Source organism: Scyliorhinus torazame, chromosome 3 (genome assembly GCF_047496885.1).
Source record: "Scyliorhinus torazame isolate Kashiwa2021f chromosome 3, sScyTor2.1, whole genome shotgun sequence".
In the NCBI taxonomy this organism is placed as follows: Eukaryota; Metazoa; Chordata; class Chondrichthyes; order Carcharhiniformes; family Scyliorhinidae; genus Scyliorhinus; species Scyliorhinus torazame.
Window position 1 is genome coordinate 18,560,371 of NC_092709.1, and position 25,737 is coordinate 18,586,107.

At 47.8% G+C, this 25,737-nt stretch overlaps 1 protein-coding gene across 3 annotated transcripts in view; it reads left to right on the forward strand.

Annotated features, from left to right (window-relative positions):
• fam13a (family with sequence similarity 13 member A) overlaps positions 1 to 25,737 on the forward strand; it is a 299,844-nt gene that overhangs the window by 249,212 nt on the left and 24,895 nt on the right. For all 3 annotated transcript variants that reach the window (XM_072495341.1, XM_072495343.1, XM_072495342.1), the window contains 2 exons: positions 14,178 to 14,331; positions 21,634 to 21,847. In XM_072495341.1, the coding sequence (XP_072351442.1) occupies positions 14,178 to 14,331; positions 21,634 to 21,847 (368 nt within the window). The remainder of the gene's footprint in view (positions 1 to 14,177; positions 14,332 to 21,633; positions 21,848 to 25,737) is intronic.

A 25,737-nucleotide genomic window follows, 5' to 3' on the forward strand; every position in this document is an offset into this window, starting at 1 on the left:
GGAGATTTTAAGGGTGGACAGGAGCTATGCAGAGGCTCCTGATGAGGGACTACTCAGGGAGAGACAAAGTCTCCAGACGGAGTTCGACCTGTTGACCACAGGGAAGGCAGAGGCACAGTGGAGGAAGGCACAGAGGGCGATATATGAATATGGGGAGAAGGTGAGCCGGATGCTGGCACATCAGCTCCGTAAGAGGATGGCAGCAAGGGAAATAGCCGGAGTCAAAGATGGCAGGGGAACTACGGTGCAGAGTGCGGGGAAAGTGAATGAGGCTTTTAAGGCCTTTTACGAGGAACTGTATAGGTCCCAGCCCCCAGGGGGAAAAGAGGGGATGCGGCGATTCTTGGACCAATTGAGGTTCCCAAGGGTGGAGGTGCAGGAGGTGGCGGGTCTGGGGGCGCCAATTGGGGTGGAGCAGCTGGTTAAAGGACTGGGGAGCATGCAGGCAGGGAAGGCCCCGGGGCCGGATGGGTTCCCGGTGGAGTTTTATAGGAAGTATGTAGACCTGTTAGCCCCGTTGCTGGTAAGGACCTTCAATGAAGCAAGGGAGGGGGGGGGACCCTGCCCCCGACAATGTCGGAGGCGACGATCTCTTTGATCTTGAAGCAGGATAAGGACCCACTGCAATGTGGGTCGTATAGACCGATCTCGCTCCTCAATGTAGATGCTAAGTTGCTGGCAAAGATGTTGGCCACGAGGATTGAGGACTGTGTCCCGGGGGTGATTCACGAGGACCAGACGGGATTCGTAAAGGGTAGGCAGTTAAATACTAATGTGCGAAGGCTCTTAAATGTGATAATGATGCCATCGGTGGAGGGAGAAGCAGAGATAGTGACAGCCATGGACGCGGAGAAGGCCTTTGATCGGGTAGAGTGGGAGTATCTCTGGGAAGCGTTGAGGAGGTTTGGGTTTGTGGGAGGGTTTATTAGTTGGGTCAAGCTCCTGTATAAAGCCCCGGTGGCGAGTGTGGTCACGAACCGGCGGAGGTCAGAGTATTTCCGGCTGTATCGAGGGACGAGGCAGGGGGGCTCCCTGTCGCCTCTGCTGTTTGTATTAGCAATTGAACCTTTGGCCATGGCGTTAAGGGAGTCGGGGTAATGGAAGGGGGTGGTTCGAGGGGGAGAGGAACATCGAGTGTCGCTGTACGCGGACGACCTGTTGCTGTATGTGACGGATCCAGTGGAGGGGATGGTGGAGGTAATGCAGATCCTACGGGAGTTTGGAGATTTTTCGGGCTCAATGTGGGAAAGAGTGAGCTCTTTGTGATCCATCCGGGGGACCAGGGAAGAGGGATAGACGACCTACCATTGAGGAGGGCGGAAAGGAGCTTTCGATACTTGGGGATTCAGGTAGCTAGGAGCCGGGGGGGCACTGCACAAACTTAATTTGACGTGGTTGGTGGAACAGATGGAGGAGGATTTTAAACGGTGGGACAAGTTGCCACTCTCGTTGGCGGGTAGGGTACAGTCGGTTAAAATGGTGGTCCTCCCGAGATTTCTTTTTGTATTGCAGTGCCTCCCAATTGTGATTACTAAGGCCTTCTTTAAGAGGGTAAGCAGGAGCATTATGGGATTTGTGTGGGCGAGCAAGACCCCGCGGGTAAGGAGGGGGTTCCTGGAGTGTAGCAGAGATAGAGGAGGGTTGGCGTTGCCGAATTTGGCTGGTTACTATTGGGCAGCCAACGTGGCAATGATCCGTAAGTGGGTGATGGAGGGAGAGGGGGCGGCATGGAAGAGGTTGGAGATGGCGTCCTGCAAGGGAACGAGCCTGGGGGCGCTGGTGACGGCACCGCTGCCGCTCTCGCCGACAAGGTACACCACGAGCCCGGTGGTGGCGGCAACGCTAAAGATCTGGGGGCAGTGGAGACGGCACAGGGGAGCGATGGGAGCCTCGGTGTGGTCCCCAATCAGAGACAGCCATCGGTTTGTCCCAGGAAGGATGGACGTGGGGTTTCAGAGCTGGCATCGGGCAGGGATCAGAAGGATGGGCGACCTGTTCATTGACGGGACGTTTGCGAGCTTAGGGGCGCTGGAGGAGAGGTTTGGGCTACCCCCGGGAAACGCTTTCAGGTACATGCAAGTGAGGGCATTTGTGAGGCGGCAGGTGAGGGAAGTTCCGCTTCACCCGGCACAGGGGATTCAAGATAGAGTGATTTTGGGCGTATGGGTCGGAGAGGGCAAGGTGTCGGCGATATACCAGGAGATGAAAGAAGAGGGGGAGGCTTTGGTAGAGGAGCTGAAGGGTAAATGGGAGGAGGAGTTGGGGGAGGAGATTGAGGAGGGGCTATGGGCTGATGCCCTAAGTAGGGTTAATTCACCTTCCTCGTGTGCCAGGCTTAGCCTGATACAATTTAAGATGGTTCATAGAGCGCATATGACGGGGGCAAGGCTGAGTAGGTTCTTTGGGGTGGAGGACAGATGTGGGAGGTGCTCAGGAAGTCCGGCGAACCATGTCCATATGTTTTGGTCATGCCCGGCACTGGAGGGGTTCTGGAGGGGAGTGGCGGGAACAATATCTAAGGTGGTGAAAGTCCGGGTCAAGCCAAGCTGGGGGCTAGCACTATTTGGAGTAGTGGACGTGCCGGGAGTGCAGGAGGCGAAAGAGGCCGGCATTCTGGCCTTTGCGTCCCTAGTAGCCCGGCGAAGGATCTTGCTAATGTGGAAGGAGGCGAAGCCCCCCAGCGTGGAGGCCTGGATAAATGATATGGCTGTGGTCATCAAGTTGGAAAGGATAAAGTTCGCCTTGAGAGGGTCTGCGCAGGGGTTCTACAGCGGTGCCAACCGTTCCTAGATCATCTCGCGGAGCGTTAGATGAAGGTTGGACAGCAGCAACAGCAACCCAGGGGGTGAGGGGGGGGACATCGTTCATGGGGGCGGGTGGGGGGGGGGGGGTTCTCTGGGGGGGCATTTGAGCAAGAAAACACATGAATGATCCGGAAACTGACATGTACGGGAAGAACCCAATGTACAAAGTTCTGTATCGTATTGACTTGCCATGTTCATGTCTTGCCACGCGAGTTCTCTTTCTTTTCTTTGTTGGGGGGGCGGGTTTGTTTGTAAGGTGGAAAATATTGTTGAAAAATTCTTAATAAAAACACATTTTTAAAAAAAAATGAGTGTGTCCAGAGGGTCGGCCTGGATGGGCTCCCAGATGACCAGAGGTCTTCTGAGCATTTAAAGGACACAGGCAGCACTCAGCAGTGTGAGCAGCCAGGAAACTTGCATTTAGAAGACAAATTGGGGTCTGAGCCAGACCACCCCGGTCCTGAAGGGGGAACCCCAGGTCCACGGACGTGGCACCAAGTCACTACCCACTACTGCCCCCAGCCCAGGCAGCCATCCCCAGTGTGCCCAATAGTTTTCAATGGTCCCCCCGCCCCCCCCCTGCAGCCATGGCGCCCAGACCATGTTTGTAAATACTTGTAGTAACTCACACCCGCGACACCTCCGCCTGACAGGAAGGGAGCATCGCGGAAGGGCAGAGCATACTGTGTCCAACCTGCTAATCACATTTAAATGCATGCAAATGCCGGTTTTGTATGCCGGTGCAAGGTGCCGGGCGGAAACCTCGGTATCGCCACCAACGAGGGACCGGAGCATGGAGCCCGAATTGACGCCGTGCGTGGACTTCGACTTTGGCCGGATGCCCGATTCTCCGCCTGATCGAGGTTCACGTTTGGACGTCACGAGGTGAAGAACTTTGCCCACTAGTCGAGTGACAATAATACGACACCACCACCTCCCCTGACATGACCAGTTTTCAAAAGAGCTGGATTGGTACCTTGTGCGTGTCCCTGAGCGAAATAGCCAGTATAACCCTTCAGGGCCGATTGATAATATCCTCCAGATGAAAAAATGAAAATCGCTTATTGTCACAAGTAGGCTTCAATGAAGTTACTGTGAAAAGCCCCTAGTCGCCACATTCCATTCCGGCGCCTGTTGGGGGAAGCTGGTACGGGAATTGAACCGTGCTGCTGGCCTGCCTTGGTCTGCTTTCAAAGCCAGCTATTTAGCCCAGTGTGCTAAACCAGCCTCTGATAAACCAGCCAGATTTTACTGGGTCTGTGACAATGAGGATCAGTGCCGGAGGCGTGGGGATTTCTTTGTACTTATTTTAAGCATTGCTGGTTTCTTGAGTGGCGGCAGCTCTTGAAAGAAACATGAGAAAGCAAGCAAACTCTTGCAGAATTTGACATTCTGAAACTAAGGTGTTGCTCTTTTTAGCCTTAGTCTATTGGCTCTGATTACGTCACCTTTGCTCACGAGTCGCCAGGTATCTTTATGATACCGCCACGTGGTTCAAGTTCAGGTTATGATTAATAATACAGCACACCGCTTAGTAAGGATTAAAACAACGATCATTTATTATATACAACAAGCAATATTAATACACTAATACTACTATCTATATAATAAAACCTATCACTACTGGCCAATACTTAACTTAGGAAGAGCCCACCAGGTCAGGGAAGCGAATGGCTTGTCCAATCAGATCTGGCCCGCGGGATTCAAAAGGCTGCTACAGGTCGGTGGCTAGGTGTCTCTACCGGATAGCGATCGCTGGATTCAAACTTACTGTTGCCGGTTGCTGTTCTTGCGAAGGTCTCGAGCAGGCGAAGAGGAGAGAGAGGGATCTGAACTTGGCCCCTCACTTTTATAGGGCCCAGTGGCTTCCCGCCTCCCGGGGCGGCCCTTGACCCTGAGTCCCAAGTGATTGGATTTGTCCCCAATCCCTAGGGTCGATGTGTCCAGTGGTGAGGCAATTCCTCGATCGGGGGGGCGGTCGTTCACCTGTCTTTGTTTCGGCCACTGCAGGCGCCGACAGGTCTGGCCCGGTATTCAGTTGCTAATATGTTGCAATTGTTCCCGGGGATAGCCGATTTAACTGTGGATGTCTGAATGGATGGGCAGCAAATAGTCCTGAATGTAACTGCAAATACCTGGGTTGATGGGCTGTTGATAGCCCTGAGTATCGATCTGGGCTAACTTCCCAGGAGCCGAATATGCAATACTGTCTGCAGCTGCCTGCTTGTGTCTTGTTAGCTGCTTTTCCCAGCAGTCTTTCGGGTTAGCCATTTTAAACTGGGTTTTGGTCAGATTAATCGGAACGCAGCCATTTTACGTGGCTACAAAGGCCAAGTGCTGAAAACAAGAAATAGGCCATTCGGCCCTTCCAGCCTGCATTGCCATTCAATACCATCATGGCTGATCCCCCCCCTCAACATCCTCCCACTCTATTCCCATATCCCATCATTCCTGTCGTACCCAAATATCCACCGTTCTCTGTCTTGAATATGTTCAGTGACTCAGAGCTCCCGGGGAGGGAGAATTCCAAAGAGTCTAAGTCAGTATGTGCTGAGAAGATCGATGGGTTAAAATGTGAACTCTGGTAAATGTCATCTACCTCCCTTTCTCACAACTCACCGCCCTGCAATAATTCAGTCCCTATCTCTGCTGAACAGGAGCGATGCGCTAAATGATTGTCCCTCCTTCCTCTCTTTGGGAAGCACTGAATCATGGTGAGGAGGACTCCAAGTGCACTGATGGATTAGACCAGAGCACTCATTGCCCCTGCGTCAGCAGGCTGTGGGCTAGGCCTTTGAGCAGCTGGGTCTCCTCTTTGCTCTATGATCAGAGTGTTGCCCTGTCCTTTAATAATAATAATATTAATCTTTTATTGTCACAGATAGGCTTACATTAACACTGCAATGAAGTTACTGGGAAAAGCCCCTAGTCGCCACATTCCAGTGCCTGTTCGGGTACACAGAGGGAGAATTCAGAATTCTCAACTAGTACGGGAATTGAACCCACGCTGCTGGCCTTGTTCTGCATCACAAACCAGCTGTCTAGCCCACTGAGCTCATTAAGCCGAGACGTTGTCTGACCTGTGTGAACTCAAACAGTAATGTTTGAAGAAGAGCTGGGGAATTCTGCCTGGTGTCCTGGACCTGGCCATTTACTTTGCCTCTGCTTGTGGGATTCTGCTGCGCATAAAGCCTTCTGCACGTTCTCCCCGTGTGTGCGTGGGTTTCCTCCGGGTGCTCCGGTTTCTTCCCACAGTCCAAAGATGTGCCGGTTAGGTGGATTGGCCGTGATAAATTGCCCTTAGTGTCCAAAAGGGTTAGGTGGGGTTACGGGGATAAAGGGGATAGGGTGGATGTGTGGGCTTAAGTAGGGTGCTCTTTCCAAGGGCTGGTGCAGACTCGATGGGCTGAATGGCCTCCTTCTGCACTGTAAATTCTATGAAAGGCGCTGCTGTGTTCCCTGCATTGCAAGAGCAATGTTCTTCAGAAGTACTGAACTGGCTGTGTAATTAAGGTCGTGAGCAATGCTATGCAAATACTTTCCTTCCTCCCTCCCTCCCTCCCAAGGCACTATTTTTGTAGCATTAACCTTGACTTTGCACCTTGTGTACCCTTGCCTGAAACCTCTTTACTCTACAGCTGACAGGTTAGAAATGGCAAACACCACCAGTCATAAATTCAAGCTGCGCCGGAGCCCTGCTCTCCAACGAGCAGCTCAGGCACAGAATGGATGGAATCCCTTCAAAAGCAACGCAGTTGACTTAACAGGACTATGACTTCAAGAACATCTTCCCAAAGATTGAGGAAGCACCAGAAATAAGAGGCTCCTGCTTTGAGTGCAAGCTGCTGTTGTCTCCCTTGTTTGTGGTTGAAGGAACCCTGTTTGAAACTTCCCAAATGGACTTCAGCAAGCAGGAGAAATTCAGTTGGCTAACCACAAATGTTATAACGGCATTTTACACAGCTGCCCTTCCCCCCCCCCTCCCCATCTATTTACTCTGTAACTTGCCTTGATATTGGTCTGGATAACTGAAACGCAGTGGAACCCAGAGACTTGTGCTGGCTGCTGCATTGACTTAAACTAGTCCGCGAAGTCTGTGATGAACAACATACACCAGCACTGCAACAACAACTTATATTTATAGAACGCCTTGAACGTACCCAGAACGAACAAAGAAGTAAAACTTGGAAATGGGGCGTACTGGTCTGACCTGGAGTTTTATTACAAGACCTGCTCGGGCCAATACCAGTCATTTCCCAAGTTGGGTTAGGGTTAGGGTTCGGGTTATTCCACGTTTTGTATTCCTGATCTGAGATCCACCCTTACTAATGTTCTGATGCCGTCCCTTATTATCCGAACAGCATCATTTCCTTTTTGCCTGCTTCATCGGCAAACTAAATGACAATACCTTTGGTCCCGTCATCAAAGGCATTGATATAAATTGGGTCTGGATTTTCCCTCCGGGTTAATGAAACGTCATAAGGCACTTTGCAGGTGCACTGGGAAACAGATTATAACACGGAGCCACATACAGGAAGATATTGGGTCCAAAATGCTGGTTAAAGATGGGTTTTTTTTAGGAGTGTCTTAAAGGCGGAAAGCGAAGTAGAGAGTCAGAGAGGCGGGGGGGGGGGGGGGGGGGGGGTGGAATTCCACTGTTTTGGGCGACAGCAACTGAATCTGTGGCCACTCGTGGTGGGGCCCGTGGAAATTGGGGGTGCACAGGAGGCAGAAATTTGGGAGGGTCGTGGGGCTGGAGGAGGTGACAGGGGATAGATAGGGAGGGATAGATAGGGAGGGGACAAATCAATGCATGGGTTCGAAAACAAGGATGTGAGTTTTAAAATCGATATCTCATGAAAAGGGTGCTAAAATAGGTCAGCGAACCCAGGAACAATGGGCGAACGGAACTTGGCGCGAGGTTACGACGTGGGCAGCGGTGATTTGGACGTCCTCCCGTTTGTAGACCCAAGCGCTGGGCAGGGTTTTTCAGTAATCCAGGCTCTTTGACTTTGGAAGTTGTTTCATTTTTCTGCAAGTGTTTATATTTCAATTGAGTTTAACCCGACAAAGTAACATTTTTGTTACGAAAGCTAATTATCAACAGCAGCTCATGATCCCCGCAGAGTACTTTGTGATCTGCAAGAGTAATCCTTTTATGCCAAGTTACACTGCAGCTTTTATATTGACACAATGCAGTAGTGTAATGGTTACAAGTAGCAGAAGAGCAAACCCCAGAACGTGTGCTAATTCCCTCCTGCGGATGCTTGAGATTTTGAATTTCGTTTTTAAAAAGCTGGAAATTAAAAGCTGGCATCAGGAAAAGTGACCGAGCAGCAGTCAGATATTATCGTTTGGAATTCTAGAATGCTGTCGCACAGGAGGGGGATTTTTGCCTCTCTGCAATTCATCTACTCGCATTTCCCCTCTTTTCTTCCTCGGCCTGAACTTTCTTTCTCTTCAGAAAATTATCCAACTCCCTTTTGAAATCCACCATTTAATCTGCCTCCTCCACACGTAAGGGGAGATAGTGGGGTAGCGGTGATGTCACTGGATTTACTAATCCAGAGGCCCAGGCTAATGTTCTGGGGGACAAGAGTTCAAATCCCACCCTGGCAGCTGGCAGAATATAAATTCGAGCAGCAACCTGGAATTGAAAAGCTAGTCTCAGTAAATGGCGACCACAGAACCGCTGTCGCTTGTTGTCAAATTCTATCTGTTTCACAAATGCCCTTTAGGGAAGGAAATCTGCCAACCCTGGCCTGTGTGTGTCTCAAGACCCCATAGCAACATGGTTGACTCTTAACCACTCCACTCGGTTCAAGGGTAGTTAGAGATGGGAAACAAATGCTGGCCTTGTCGGTGATGTACACATCCCCCCATAAAAGCACAAGTATAAACACTGTCAGGCGGTGCATTTCCAGTTAAACTGAGGGAACCAGGTTTGAACAATGGCTGAGAGGAGATGGGCGGCACGGTGGAACAGTGGTTAGCACTGATGTCCCACAGCTTCAGGGACCCAGGTTCAATTCCGGCCTCGGGTGACTGTCTGTGTAGTGTTTTCACTTTCTCCCTGTGTCTGCGTGGGTTACCTCCGGGTGCTCCGGTTTCCTCCCACAGCCCAAAGATGTGCAGGTTAGGTGGATTGGCCATGTTAAATTGCCCCTTAGCGTCCAAAGATTAGGTGGGCTTATGGGGTTACAGGGATGGGGTGGACGCGTGAGCTTAAGTAGGGTGCTCTTTCCAAGGACTGGTGCAGACTTGATGGGCCGAATGGCCTCCTTATGCACTGTAAATTCTATGATAATTTCCAGATCCTAACCACTCACCATCAACAGGATAACCAGTGACCATTAGGGATGGAAACCCCGTCCTTGCCTGAATCTTGGTAACCTTGACGTACTGTGGATCAGATTTTCTTTTTCCCAATAATCCCCCCCCCCCCCCCCCATCATAACATCAGGTAAGAACTTCCCACCTACCACCATGACCACAGCCGAGTTTCCTAGGGTAGGGTAGAGGTGAACTCACAGTGGGCCTCCCGCCAACAGATGCTAGGAAGATACAAGCAGCGGTTCCCGTGGTAATGGTGTAGCATGGGAAGAGGGCCAAAGAATTCTTAAAGGGGCCACAATGAAGACCCAAATGAGAAAGGATACATTTCTGTTGAGCCTTTTCACAACCTCGGGACCTAAGAAAGCAATTCATTGAAAGCGAAATACTACAAAAACTGGGAACCAGAATTTTTTATTCATTCGTTCTTGGGACGTGGATGTCGCAGGCTGTGACAGCATTTATTGCCCATCCATAATTGCCCTGGAGGGGGCAGTTAAGAGTCAATCACATTGCCGTGGGTGTGGAGTCACATGTAGGCCAGACCGGGTAAGGACGACAGATTTCCTTCCCTAAAGGACATTAGAGAACAAGATGGGTTTTTACAACAATCGGCACTGGTCATCATTAGACTTTTAATTCCAGATTTTTATTGAATTAAAATTTCACCATCTGCAATGGTGGGATTTGAACCTGGATTTCCAGAGCATTTTCCGGAGCTCTGGTTTACTAGTCTAATGACAATAACACTACGCCACCGCCTTCCCAAATAAAAATAAAGTGCTTCAAAAAGTCAGGTCTGGCAGGATCTGTGGAGAGAGAAACAAAGGAACATTTTGAGTCCAATAGGACTTCTTTGAAAATGAAATGAAAATGAAAATCGCTTATTGTCACAAGTAGGCTTCAAATGAAGTTACTGTGAAAAACCCCTAGTCGCCACATTCCGGCGCCTGTTCGGGGAGGCTGGTACGGGAACCCAGAATTAAAAATCAGAACTTAATTAATAGCAGGAGCGGGCCATTCACAGAGATGATGGCTGGACCTCTGCATTGATTCCATTTCCCTGACCTTTGATCATATCTCTCAATTCTCCTCGTGTCCAAAAGTCTATTGTTCTTGATCTTCAATATACTCGACTACTCAGTATCCACAGCTTTTTGGTGTAAATAATTCAAAGATTTATTACAGGGAGGGAAGAAATAGCCCTGTGTCTCACTCCAAAATGGCTGCCCCCCCCCCCCTATATTGTGACTATGTCCCCAGCTTCTCGATTCTCTCACCTGGGGCATTAGCCCCTCAGCATCTACACTGACAAGCTCTGTATACAGTAAGAAGTCTTACAACACCAGGTTAAAGTCTAACAGGTTTGTTTCAAACACTAGCTTTCGGAGCACTGCTCCTTCCTCATTCACTTGAGGAAGGAGCAGTGCTCCGAAAGCTAGTGTTTGAAACAAACCAGTTGGACTTTAACCTGGTGTTGTAAGACTTCTTACTGTGCTCACCCCAGTCCAACACCGGTATCTCCACATCAAAGCTCTGTATACAAAGTTTCTACATTCGAGTGGATCACCTCTCATTCTTCCAAACTTGAGGGAGTATAGGCCCATTGCACTCACTCTCTCTCCTCGTCAGGCAGTCCTCACATCCCAGCAATCAACCTAGTGAACTTTGGTTACGCCACCCGTAAGGCGTTTGATCAGTAGGAAGACCAGAACTGTACACACTACCCCCTGGTGTGGCCCAAAATAATTGCAGCAAGACTTGTTCGGTTTTCTCCTCCTCCAATCACTTTACAATAAAGTCACAAGTAACTATTTTCCTTCCTAATGGCTTGTTGTACCTGCATGCTAAAATTCTTGTGATGTGGAGATGCCGGCGTTGGACTGGGGTGAGCACAGTAAGAAGTCTTACAACACCAGGTTAAAGTCCAACAGGTTTGTTTCAAATCACTAGCTTTCGGAGCGCTGCTCCTTCCTCAGGTGAATGAAGGGGTAGGTTCCAGAAACATTTATATAAACAAAATCAAAGATGCAAGACGATACTTTGAATGCGAGCATTTGCAGGTAATTATGTCTTTACAGAGCCAGAGAAAGGGGTAACAGTTGGTAGGATTTCACAAGCCCAGGCCAGATGGTGGGGCATGAATGTAATGAATCCAAGGTCCCGGTTTAGGCCGTACTCATGTGTGCGGAACTTGGCTATCAGTTTCTGCTCGGCGATTCTGCGTTGTCACATGTCCTGAAGGCCGCCTTGGAGAACGCTTACCCGGAGATCAGAGGCTGAATGCCCTTGACTGCTGAAGTGTTCCCCGACTGGGAGGGAACATTCCTGCCTGGCGATTGTCGCGCGATGTCTGTTCATCTGTTGTCGCAGCGTCTGCATGATCTCGCCAATGTACCACGCTTCGGGACATCCCTTCCTGCAGCGTATGAGGCGGACAATGTTGGCCGAGTCGCACAAGTATTCAGCCTCTGATCTTCGGGTAAGCGTTCTCCAAGGCGGCCTTCAAGACGCGCGACAACGCAGAATCACCGAGCAGAAACTTATCACCAAGTTCCACACACATGATACAGCCTCAACCAGGACCTTGAATTCATGTGGCATTACATTCACCCCCCACCATCTGGCCTGGGCTTGCAAAATCCTACCAACTGTCCTGGCTTGAGATAATTCACACCTATTTAACCTGGGGTTACTCCTATCTCTGGCTCTGTAAATACTTTATTACCTGCAAATGCTCGCATTCAAAGTATTGTCTTGCATCTTTGACTTTGTCTATATAAATGTTTCTGGAACCTACCTCTTCATTCACCTGAGGAAGGAGCAGTGCTCCGAAAGCTAGTGATTTGAAACAAACCTGTTGTTCATCTGTTGTTCACCTGGTGTTGTCAGACTTCTTTCTTTGATTTGTGGATGAGAACACCCTAATCTTTGAATGCTGCGTCAAAGGTGCTATATAAATGCAGGTTGTTGTCGTCGTGGTGGTTCCTCCCCCCCGCCCCCCCCCTCAAATAGCCTGGTAGGGTGATCAACCACCAGTGCTTGCCTGTAAATTAGGGATTTTGTCCCACATCCCTGGTCAGGCATTCCCGGGACATGATTTGTCCCGGATTTTTCCTCTTGCTGAAGACTTTTAGGCTGGTGCTTGCATCACAGTTTTTAGTTATCAGGGAGTGGGGCTGTCCCAGCGGGTGCCTGGGGTGCCAGCATGGGGTTCAGATCACATGGAAGTATCGGGCATGATTTGAGGAATGCCCCCCTCTCTCCTACCCAGCAACAATCACCCCCACTCTCACACTAATGTGAGTGCCCCCAACCCACCCACTCCTCCCCTACACTCTCTATATGTCGGCAAACATCCCTCTCACCCTGCCAGTCATACATGTTCACAAGAACCCTTACCCCTCTCTCGGAACACCCCACCCCTCCCCAGCTCTTACACACTCACTAGGACCCCCAGTTTACACACCCACTAGGACCCCCCCCCAGCTCTTACACTCTAACTAGTACCCCCACCTATCAGCTCACAACCTTCCCACCTACCCTCCCTATATAATTCCCCAAACTGAAAAGCCCCTAGTTTATTTCCCTGGGAGCTGTTCCTATGCCCACAAAATGCTCAGTGGTCTCCAGACATTTAGAAAGAGAATCAGTTCCATCTGTGTTGCCTGTGCAATGTTTGGGGGAGGGGGATGTCGTGTTATTCATACTGGGGTAACACGGACTGCAACTGGATGCAGTTGTACTTGAAAGTAGACTCCAAACTGTGATGTTAGTTTGATACACTTTATTGAACTTGTTAAGCAGTGCACACAGTTTGCTATGGGTTTGACACTCTACTAAGCGTGCTATAACTAACTGGACCAGACTAGCTCTGAGCCACGTGTAGAAGGTGCTAACTGATATATCCACTGATATGTCACTACAGTTGTCACCAGTGGAAAGAGGCAGAGTGGCGATGCCTCGTGTGTTTTATAGTGGGAGACCACCCTCTAGTGTTCTGCCTGGTGATTGGTTGCGCTCTGTCCTGTGTGTTGATTGGCTGCACTGGGTGTCTGTCACTGCCTGCTTGTATCTCATTATGTGCATGAGTGCATATCATGACAGGGGAGGGGGGCTGTTGACATTAATCTATATCTCTTTTGTGGAATACCACCAATATCGGGGAGGAGGGGATCAAGTCAGAGTCTGGTTTGAAGATTCAGCGATGAATCGGGCAGCAGCTGTAGGAGACTGTCGGCTCCATGGAGGTACTGCTGGCTGCTGGCCAGGGGCACCAGCCTGTCCCTTTGTGTGGAGGGAGGGGGGTGCCTGGCAGTCACGTACTGACTGTGCCGGCAGCACAGAGCTGCTGTGTGTTCCTGCTCTATAGAGCTCCACGCCCCAAACCTGCTTCATCCACCACCCTCCCATCTCTCCCCCCCCCCCCCAATAATCCAGCGACACAGGAAATTGCCCAATGTGTGGCGAGTGTTACAGGCGTTAATCCTTATGTATGTGTGTGTGTGCCCCCTCGCATGTCCACATTGGCTAACCTCACTGAGGTCTCGCTGTTCCCTCCCCCCTCCTTCATTCTTTGCAAATCTTGACAGCAGAGAGAGGGGAATTCTGGCCAGCTGCATCTCAGTGTTGAACGTTGCACTGGGAGTTACTTATTCCCAGAGCTAGAGAGAGAGAGAGAGAGGGGCTGCTAATGGCAAGTACTGTCAATGTACCAAAGCTGCTGGGGGTGAGGGTAGGGTAGGGAGAGAGCTGCCTGTCACTTTGCAAAAGGCAGGATCCTTAGCCAAGGAGGCAGTACATCTCTCAGCGCAGTGGGAGGGTCCATGAGCCTGTTATAAGCGGAGTTGTTTTGCTGTGTGTGTGTGTGTGTTACGTGTTGTTTCCAACTTGAGCGAGCGAGAGGACTTTCAGCCGCTCCCACTTTTGTTCCTCTGCAGAACTCCTCCCCCCCCCCGCCCTTGCCTTTTGTTTTTTTTTTGCAAAGCACAAACATTGCCCCGATTGACTTCATTCGTCTTCTTTGCGGGTTGGTTGCAGAATTCAGCCATGAGGATCCAGGAATCTGCACATCAGAACGAGATGGCCAAAGCAGCAGCGAGGAGCCCCGATGCAGCCGGGCCAGAGGGGAGCGCAGCCCCGGACATCCCCCGCCTGGATCTGAGTGGCCTGGCAGAGGGTCAGGACTGGGGAGGTAATCTCAGGCACAAGGTGCTCCTTCTGCACCCAGCTCCAGGCACTTTGTAATGTTGCTCCTTTGAATGCTTCCGCGAATTCGCAGCACCCTCGTTATTATCTAACCAGCCAGCTAGTTTGCCATCTGAATTCGTGTTTGTGTTATTACACGTCTGCAGTGAACTCTGGTGTGTGCCTTGCATTAGGGTAGAAACCCTGGAGATGCAGACCCCCCCCCCCCCTCCCTCCCTCGCCGATCAAGCAGCACTCTGTGCCCCCCCGCCCCCCCCCCCGGGGAATTTACATTTTCTGAACATTTTAAATTTGCACAGCTGGCTGAGTTTGGAGACTTTCTCATGCAAAATGGAATGAGTTCTGGATTGGATCGTGAATCTACTCCTTTGGGACTTTTCCTTTAGGGGTTTCTAAGTGCTACATGGTGAACGGTGCTAGATTTGATTTCAGTCTCTGGTGTTAGACGTTTTAGTTGCTGTGATATGAAGTGTCTAAAGTTCAGTCCCTTTTTCACAAACACACTTTATTTCATTCCAACAGCCTTTGCACAAAACTCTAACTATGCATCACCTGACAGTAGCCACCTGAAGCCCCTTTACATATCAGTGTCAATTAATGGATACTTAACATAAATGAGACAACTAATTGCAATGTTTCTTAACCCATTACTGAACAGTCTCCCCTTGGAGAAAAAAAAATAATTAGGGGAAAACAAAATTTCAAGAAACTCAAAAACATACGATTTCCCCTTTTTTTTTGTTTGGACGAGAAAGAAAAAAAAAGTCACAGAAACAAGCGCCCGTCATTAACAATGTCCAAAAGTTTATGTGAACTCGCCCCTCTTTTCGTAAAACAGTCTGACAGTTGATAGCTTCTGTCGACCCATTTAATTTTTGTTATTTCCCCTTTGTCCAACATCTGCTTCAAACTTGCGATGCCTATCTGTAACCTCTTTTCATTGACACATTTTGTAGAGTGCACATTTTCCCACAGGGATTTATTGTCAATATGACAGTCCATAGGTATATTACCCAAATCCACTAATTCAAAATTTCTGTCAATATCATACCTGTATAAAAGGCCATATCCACCGCCTGTACAAGGCTTAACGTCTCAGCAGCCAAAGTGCTTTTTACCATTCCTTATTTTCTTTGTTTCCCACACAAGCAGGCAACATTTACCATTGTTCCCCAAAAGGAAAATTATAAAACCTCCTGCGCTTGAAACCCCATCACATAAATTTGCGTAAGACGCATCACTATAAACTATGAGTTTCAAGTGCCTAAGGTCACCTAAAACCGGGAACTTCAAAACACACTCCTGCATTTTTAGTTTGGCCAATGCTTTATTTGCTTGCTCTCATTATGTCTTCCAATTTGAGATCATTCATTTTTGTACTCAACTCTTAAGACATCAAAACTCAGGTCCGGTCTAGTCTGTCTACCTTAACCAGTTCAGTTGCCCAATTAAACTTCGCAGTTGCTCTTTTTCTATCTTTGAAACTCGGCCACGACTAATTGCTATTGGGCTGATGCTTTCCAAATAAGATTGCTGATGTAAAGTTGCCCCTAACTTAGTCTGTCCAATTTCCAGTCCAATCTATTTAAATGCACCGGAAGCCTGACTTCCAACCCTGAATTATTTCCTCAAACCAGAGATTACAATAGCTTCAAAATCACTAGTCCCACCCCACAAAAAATCATCGACATGTATCATAAAAATGCCAGAAAGATTTCCTTTATAGTGCCAGTAAAACATTGCAGGATCTGCTTTCAACTGGCAACAGCCTAACTTTAACAAAACTGACCTTACCGAAAAATACCAGACTCGAGATGCATCATTTAATCCATATACACATTTGTTCAACTTCCAAAATACCCCTTCTGTGTTAGCTGCTTCTTTAGGAGGACCGAGAAAAAAAGAGCTGATGCCCCTGCAAAAAGGCAGCTTTGATATCTATAGATTTGCATTCCCATGCCTTTGTGGCCAATAGAGCCAAGAAGATCTTTAAAATAACCTTTCCTGCTGCAGGTGAATCTACCCTTAAATCCTGATCTTCTAAGTTTTCTTCAAATCCCCTTACCACAAGCCTGGCCTTTGCCTTATAAGTTCCATCCGGAAGAACCTTTTCGTGCAAATCCATCTGTGGGATAGAACTCTTTGTCCCCTATCCAGTACTTCCGTGTATACCCCAAATTCACTCCAACTATGCAATTCTTGCTGTTTAGCTTCTTTGATAACTTTTTCATCTAATTTATTTGAAGCCACCAAAATCTCACTTGCATGTGGGCTTCTACTCTTAATAGTATTCGTAGTCTTACTCATGTTCCGAGATCTTGATAAACTTCGTCCCCTCTCCCGCCTGGTATCTCGTTCTGTACTGCTACTGCTTGATCTTTACCTTCTGCTGTGGGATGTCCATTCAATAGTTCTCGACCTTTTCCCGCGGACCTGTTCACTATCCGATGTACTATCTGAACTGCCATTGCGTTTCTGTGCCCTCCATTTTTGAACTTCGTTTTCCCAATCCATTGTCTTGACTCCTTCCCCTGAATGCTGTACATTCAACCAATGTTTATACTTTCCAGTGGCCTTCCCTGCTCTACTAATAACAGTTGCATCCTTCCATTGACTAGACCCTTCAGGCAAGTATGTCACTTTTGAACCAACTTTTGGCAGTTGCCCTTTCGGAAAAATGGCCTGTTCTAATTCATCAGAAGTGTTGTGCTCCTCCACAGAAACCCTGTCTACATCAGTTAATTGGTCCTCATAGTTCTGTAACACATGCATACCAGATGACTCTGGTTCCTCGTCATGTCTGTCTGCTCCGTCTAAATTTGAAAATTTGTAATCTGTACCCATTATCCTTGATGAATGTACCCTAACAGTTTGATTACCATGTTGCAAAATAATTGTTTTGCCATCTATGCCTATGATCTTCCCTGGGCCTTTCCATTCATTAGAATTGTCTCTCTTATAGTATACCATGCCTCCTTGCTGAAAAACGGCATCTGATGGCTGTACGTTATGTCTTAAAGCTCTGTGAATTCTTTCAGAGACTTCTGCTTCCAAAAAAGCTTTTCTACTGCTATGTAATGCATTTAAATGTTCAGCAAAACCAGAGGTAATTGTAGTCCCCTCCCAAGCTGGAGGCTGGTCATCCAAAATGGACGGAATTTTAAGATTTCTCTCAAACACTAATTGATAAGGACTATAGGCCCCCAACCATCTGCAATGAATTTTTTGCATGTACTGCCCATGCTAAAGCTGAATTTAGCCTGCAATTTGGTCGATCTGCCAACATTTTCCGAAGCATGTCATCGATGACAGCATGATTTCTTTCACAGACACCATTACTAAATGGACTTTCTGCAGCTGTATTCATAACTCTGATATTCATGTTTTCACACATATCCCTAAACTCATCATTAGCAAATTCTCTCCCATTGTCCGTAAGGAATTTTGCCGGTGGACCCATTCCTGTCTCTATCCATTTTTCCACGATTTGATCCAGAATTACTCTCTTTTCTTTACTTCGTACAATTGTTGCTTGACTAAATCTGGTTGCTAAATCTACAAAATGCAAAATAAATATATTATTTGCTTTATCCCAGATCTTAAGGTCCATGGCCACAATGTCGTTAAAAGCCCTGGCCAAAGGTAGGGTTACTATCGGCCGTGCTGGTGTCCTTCTGTACTTCCTACAAACTTCACAGCGGTCACTAACCTGTTCTATCAGTTTAGTACAGTCGTCATCCCTTACCCCTGCATCCTTTAATAACATTTTCAGCCTCCGAGGAGACGGATGTGCAAATTGCCTATGTAGTTTTAATACCACAAGCTTTTTATCGGCTAAAGTCCCATTTTCAACTGCCATTAACACATCCTTAACCACTCTACTTGAAATATTATTTGTCAGTAATGGAATACAATAGTGTCCCGACTGTGTAAATTGTAAGTCCATCATCTTTCCAAGAACTATTGCCTTATCCTGTTCCATATCCAGTTTCATGTGTGCTTTCTTCATCGACGGTCTATTCAGAAGCAAAGGTATCTCACTTGATACAACGTCCGTGCTAATGAAATGATTCACTCCGGCAATATTGCAAGGGATCACCACTCTTTTCAGCGACTTCAGAGTATTATCATCCCCAAACCTGAAACTTGTGGAACTTTCAAATTCCTTAACCTTGTTACGATTTTCAGCATTCAAAGAGTCCAGGTAACATTTTAACCAGTCAATTCCACACACAGTAGATGTGCAGCCACTGTCCAATACAGCACAGTTGAAGGATTCTGCAACCAACACCCTCATTACCGGCGTAAAACTGCTTGTCAATAGGACAATGCCTTCTTTCTGGTCACTATCCTTTTCCTCTTCTGACTCTTCCGTGTCATGTGTCGCTTCAAACACTCTATCATAACGAGTTGGACAGTTGAAAGCATAATGGTATTGAGAGTCACATCGAAAACATCGATTTATCATGCCCCGTGCATTTCTGGGGTTCATCTTCCTATTGTAGGTTCTAACTGGGTTTCTGTCTTCGTAATTTCCTTCTCTCGGTCTCCTTCTATAGTCTTGTGTCCTGTTCGTAGCCATACGATTTCGCCATCCTGTTAGTAGTGTATCTTCCATATTCTGCCTTATTGCAGGCTGACCTATTTGGGTCATCAGAGCCATCGGAATCGAATGTTTCCCCAGAAACTTTTGTGAAGCTTTTTTGTCATCTGTTCGAATAAGGTATCCTTATCAGTAAACTGAACTCCTGTCAAAACCAGGAGCCTATCCATGTTGCTCACTCCAGCACAGTCAAGTAATTTAAAGGCCAATACAGACTGGAAATTCCAGCCTTTTATATAGTCTGCCAAATTCCATTATATAGTCTTCCATGGAGATTTCCTCCATTTTCCGGAACTTATCAAAATCCGACCATGCTTCATACGCACTTAACAAGTCACCTTTCTTATAAATCTTATCCATATAATGTAATAAAGTCTCCAGACCTTCTTCTGAGTCTAACTCCTCCAATTCCAGCTCAGAAAGCACTTTGTTTCGGATTTTATTGCCATATGGTAGAGAAAGAGCCAATGTTTGTTTTCTCTTTCCCAAAGCAGTTACCTTAGTCCACATAACTACTGCACTTCTCCATTGGTCGTACGATTCCCTTTCAGAAAATAAGGGAGGATAGTCATATCCAGCCATCTTTATCCTCGGTTCAGCCATATATCACTTTTTTTTTTTTCTTTTCTCACTCACTCCTTGGTTTGATCTGGAAAAGTTGTATCTTTCAACCCTTCACATTTACGCAGCAACCATCCTCTGCTACATATTGTTAGACGTCTTAGTTGCTGTTATATGAAGAGACTAAAGTTCGGTCCCTTTTTCACAAACACACATTTATTTCATTCCAACAGCCTTTGCACAAAACTCTAACTATACATCACCTGACAGAGGCCACCTGAAGCCCCTTTACATATCAGTGTCAATTAATGGATACTTAACATAAATGAGACATCTAATTGCAATGTCTCTTAACCCATTACTTAACATCTGGCTTCGGTACATGCATTAACATTTGTAAAAAGCACAGGCACATGTCTCGTCTCACCCAGGCATACCAGATAAGCAGGTATACAAGCATGCGCACACACACAAACAGGTATGTAAACATGCTCACACACAAACAGGTATGCAAAAATGAGCACATGCGTGCACACAAACAGGTATACAAAAATGCGCACACAGATAAACAGGTTTACAAAAGGGCATGCACACAGATAAACAAAAATGCACACACACAGACATATATAATGCGCACATGCAGATAAAAGAATATAAAAATGCTTGCACACACAAACATAAACAGGTATACAAAAATGCACACACAAGGTTATACAAATGTGCTCACAGGTATACAAAAATGCACATGCATACATATGCCCAGATAAACAATTATACAAGATTGCATGCATGCACAAACCGATAAACAGGTATACAAAAATAAAAAGTGCGCACACAGGTACATAAAAATGCACGCGCACACAAGTATATAAAAATGCATGCACCCACAGATTATAAAAATGCACACGCGCACACAGGTATATAAAAATGCACACGCGCACACAGGTATATAAAAATGCACATGCGCGCACACAGGTGTATAAAAATGCACATGCGCACAAAAATGCACATGCGCGCACACAGGTGTATAAAAATGCACATGCGCACAGGTATATAAAAATGCACACGCGCACACGGGTATATAAAAATGCACATGCGCACACACAGGTGTATAAAAATGCACATGCGCACAGGTATATAAAAATGCACGCGCGCACACAGGTGTATAAAAATGCACATGCGCACACACAGGTGTATAAAAACGCACATGCGCACAGGTATATAAAAATTCACACGCGCACTGGTATATAAAAATGCACGCACGCACATATATATAAAAATGCACACGCACACAGCTACAGAAAAATTCCCACGCTCACACAAAAATTACCACATACAGGTATATAAAAATTTGCACACACACAGATAAACAGGTATATAAAAACACACACACACGTGCAGGTATGCCAAATGTGTTGTCTTCTCCCCCCCCCCCCCCCCCCCCCCCCCCCACCACACACACAGATAAACAGGCATACAAGAATCCACACGCTGCTGCCTCACAGCACCAGGCACCCGGGTTCGACTGACGGTGTGGAGGCTGCACTTTTTCTCCATGTCTGCTCCAGTTTCCTCCCACAATCCAAAGATCTGCAGTTTAGGTGCACTGGCCATGATAAATTGGCCCTTTGTGTCCAAAAGGTTAGGTGGGGTTACTTACGGAGATAGGGTGGGGGCATGGGCCTTGGTGGAGTGTTCTTTCAGAGAGTCGGTGCAGACTCGATGGGCTGATTGGCCTTCATCTGTACTGTAGTGAGTCTATGATTCTAGGTTTACAAAAACACGTGCGCATGCACACACACACACATACAGACAAATAAACACACCAATACCTATGCTCGCGGAAGCGTGCAAACAAATGATCGCACATGCAAATACACAGATACACGCACACATAAACACATCTGTGCATGTGTACACAATGATACATTTTAAGAGGGTGTGGAGGGGATATGGTTATCCAGCCCAGAATTGAACCCCAAAGTGACCAGCCCTGCGTGAAATGTGCGTGCTGAGAATAAAAGGACGTTGATTTCTCGCTGCTGCTTACAAGCCAGGAACTGGTGGTCGTAGGCACTTGGCAGTAACAGCGAAAGCTCGGTAACACCATGGTTATTGTTTCAGAGCCTGTCCCAGCACACCCAGTGTGGCAAGATCCAGACGCAGACTCCGAGGAAGCTCGTGTTTCGCCGCAGGTTGGCCGCCTGATTCGTCACCTGCTGGAGGAAGACTCCGACCCGATGTTGTCTCCTCGCTTCTACGCCTATGGCCAGAGCCAGCAGTTCCTCAACGATACAGAAGTGCCCCCATCGCCCCCCAATTCCCATTCCTTCATGAGGTGAGTGTGCGGGGGGGGGGGGGTTCGGTTTCATCATCCGCGCTCTTGTGGCAACCTCTGAACCTGGGTCGATTTCGCTTGTCTTTTTTTTTGTGGTTGTGTACCTTTATTAATTCGTGACAAATTTCAAAACGAAGGGGTCGGTTTTGAAGGGATCGGAATCAAAATGTAACGGCAAAAATAAAAGGAAGGAAATAAGGGAATTAATAGAAAATAAACAGGAAGGACCCTTACAAATGTGAAAGTCTGGGTGTTACGACAGGGACACTTAAGATCAGAACTAGTTGGTAGAAAGCACAGTGGGGGAAGGATGCGTTAACCCTTGTGGTGAAAGGTCTGTTCCAGGAAGTCAGTGGGGACTGTTCCTGCTGGGAATATCGCAAAGCAAGCGCAGCTCTGATAACGGTCAGTGGAGCAAAGCCCCATGACCAATCCTGCCCGTGCGTATGCAGTATGCATAACACACTCCGAGCTGGCTCAGGATTGGATCATGCAGCAAGATGCATCTTGCTATCGGTATACCAGCAGAGTCCAAGTGACTGCCCTTCTTTGAAATGACTACGCAGAATCTTCTTAACATAGAATTAACAACGCAGAAGCGAGCCGTTGGGCCCATTAGATTCTGCCCATTTTTTTGTGCTCCACAGGAACCACCTTTTAAAATAATTTGGAACATAAGAACTAAGAGCAGGAGTAGGCCATCTGGCCCCTCGAGCCTGCTCCGCCATTCAATGAGATCATGGCTGATCTTAAACCTTAATCCCTTTATTCTTCAAAAAAACGATCTATCTTTATCTTAAAAACATTTAATGAAGGAGCCTCAACTGCTTCACTGGACAAGGAATTCCATAGATTCACAACCCTTTGGGTGAAGAAGTTCCTCCTAAACTCAGTCCTAAATCTACTTCCTCTTATTTTGAGGCTATGCCCCTAGTTCTGCTTTCACCCGCCAGTGGAAACAACCTGCCCGCATCTATCCTATCTATTCCCTTCATAATTTTATATGTTTCTATAAGATCCCCACTCAGCCTTCTAAATTCCAATGAGTACAGTCCCAGTCTACTCAACCTCTCCTCGTAATCCAACCCCTTTAGCTCTGGGATTAACCTAGTGAATCTCCTCTGCACATCCTCCAGCGCCAGTACGTCCTTTCTCAGGTAAGGAGACCAAAACTGAACACAATACTCCAGGTGTGGCCTCACTAACACCTTATACAATTGCAGCATAACCTCCCTCGTCTTAAACTCCATCCCTCTAGCAATGAAGGACAAAATTCCATTTGTCTTCTTAATCACCTGTTGCACCTGTAAACCAACTTTTTGCGACTCAAAATGGATAACCTCAACATTGTATTCCATCTGCCAAACACTAGCCCATTCACTTAACCTATCAAATCCCTCTGCAGACTTCCAGTATCCTCTGCACTTTTTGCTTTACCACTCATCTTGGACTTGGACACATTGCTCTTGGTCCCCAACTCCAAATCATCTATGTAAATTGTGAACAATTGTGGGCCCAACACTGATGCCTGAGGGACACCACTAGCTACTGATCGCCAACCAGAGAAACACCCATTAATCCCCAATCTTTGCTTTCTATTAATTAACCAACCCTCTATCCATGCTACTACTTTACCCTTAATGCCATGCATCTTTATCCTTTTGTGTGGCACCTTGTCAAAGGCTTTCTGGAAATCCAGATATTCCACATCCATTGGCTCCCCGTTATCTACCGCACTGGTAATGTCCTCAAAAAATTCCACTAAATTAGTTAGGCACGACCTGCCCTTTATGAACCCATGCTGCGTCTGCCCAATGGGACAATTTCCATCCAGATGCCTTGATATTTCTTCCTTGATAATAGGTTCCAGCATCTTCCCTACTACCGAAGTTAAGCTCACTGGCCTATAATTACCCGCTTTCTGCCTACCTCCTTTTTTAAACTGGTGTCACGTTTGCTAATTTCCAATCCTTTATATTTCAGATTTCATTAGTTGAATTTAAATTCCATCAGCTGCTGTGTTGGGATTTGAACCCATGCCCCCAGAGCATTGGCCCGGGCTTGTGGATTACTACTCCAGTGACATTACTGCGACACCATCATCCCCCTTCCTGTCCTACTTTATCTCACCTTATCATCATATCCTTCTCTTCTTTTTCCCCTCCTGTACACATCCAGCTTTCCCTTCAATGTAATTGTGTTATTCATCACAATCAGGTCACTCGTCAGTCATCGGTCTTCCAAAGTAAAGAGTCATAGCTGTTTTAGCAATCCCTGATGGTATTAATCTCTTGGTCTACTGGTTTACTTTTCAGCAGTGGGTGATCTTTTGTATTTCTTTCCTCAGGGCTAGTTTCACACATCCAGCTGAGATTGGGTTACTCAACACAAACTAGGGATTAAACCTGGGAGCGTCATCATTTGAGTATCACACCAGTTGATGTCTTAACACACACCTCTGTTTTAATCAGCGTTATTCCATAACCATCCTGCCATTTCATAAATCCATGTCCTCTGGATACTAACCCGCCTGCCAAAGGAAATTGTCCATCAAAGTCCTTTGTGGTTTTCAACATCTCTTATTAAATCTCTTTGCAACATTCTCTACTCTGCAGAGAGCAACACCAACTTCTCTAGTCTATCTAAGGTAACTGAAGTTCCCCATCCCTGGTATTATAAATCTCTTCCGCACCCTCTCCTAGATGATTTGTTGGACATTTTTGCAGAGGTGATACCATAGGGCTGGTAGTGCTGGGTATTATGTCCGGTTGCTATCTGGGGAAAGAGAAGGGAGGCGGTGGCGTAGGGGTATTGTCACTGGACTAGTAATCCTGAGTACTGCTCTGAGGTCCCAGGTTCAAATCCCACCACTGCAGATGGTGAAATTTAAATTCAATAAATATCTGGGGCGGGATTCTCCCCTACCCGGCGGGGCGGGGGGTTCCGGCGTAATGGAGTGGCGGGAACCACTCCGGCGTCGGGCCTCCCCAAAGGTGCGGAGAAGTCTCCGCACCTTTAGGGGCCAAGCCCTCACCTTGAGTGCCGGAGTGGTTTGCGCTCCACCGGCTGGCGGGAAAGGCCTTTGGTGCCACGCCAGCCGGGGCCGAAAGGTCTACGCCGGGCGACGCGGGTCGGCGCATGCGCGGGAGCGTCAGCGATTGCTGACGTCATCCCCGCGCAGGGGAGGGGGTATCTTCCTCCTCTGCCATAGTGAAGACCATGGCGAAGGTGTAAGAAAAAGAGTGCTGCCACGGCACAGGGCCGCCCGCGGACCCGATCGCAGGCCAGGCCACCGTGGGGGCACCCCCCGGGCCCAGATTGCCCCGCGCCCCCCCCCCCCCCCCCCCCCCCCCCCCCCCAGGACCCCGGAGCCTGCCCGCGCCGCCTTGTCCCGCCGTTCAAAAGGTGGTTTAATCCATGCTGGCAGGACAGGCATTCCAGAGGCCGGACTTCCGCCCCTCGCGGGCCGGAGAATCGGCTGGGTGGGCCCGCCGACCGGCGCGGTGCGATTCCCGCCGACCGGTGCGGCGTGATTCCCTTCCTCGTCGAATCCCTGGTGCCGGAGACTTCAGGACAAGACGGGGGTGGGATTCACGCCACCCCCCCTCCGGCGATTCTCCGACCCGGCGTGGGGGTCGGAGAATCCCGCCCCTGGTGTTGACCATGAATTGTCGTAAAAACCCATCTTGTTCTCTAATGTCCTTTAGGGAAGGAAATCTGCTGTCCTTACCTGGTCTGGCCTACATGTGACTCCAGACCCACAGCTGTGTGGTTGACTCTTAACTTCCCCTCAAGGGCAATTAGGGATGGGCAATAAATGCGGCACAGCCTGCGATGCCCACATCTCGTGAATGAATTTTAAAAAACTAATTGGATGACTCCCTCAAAAG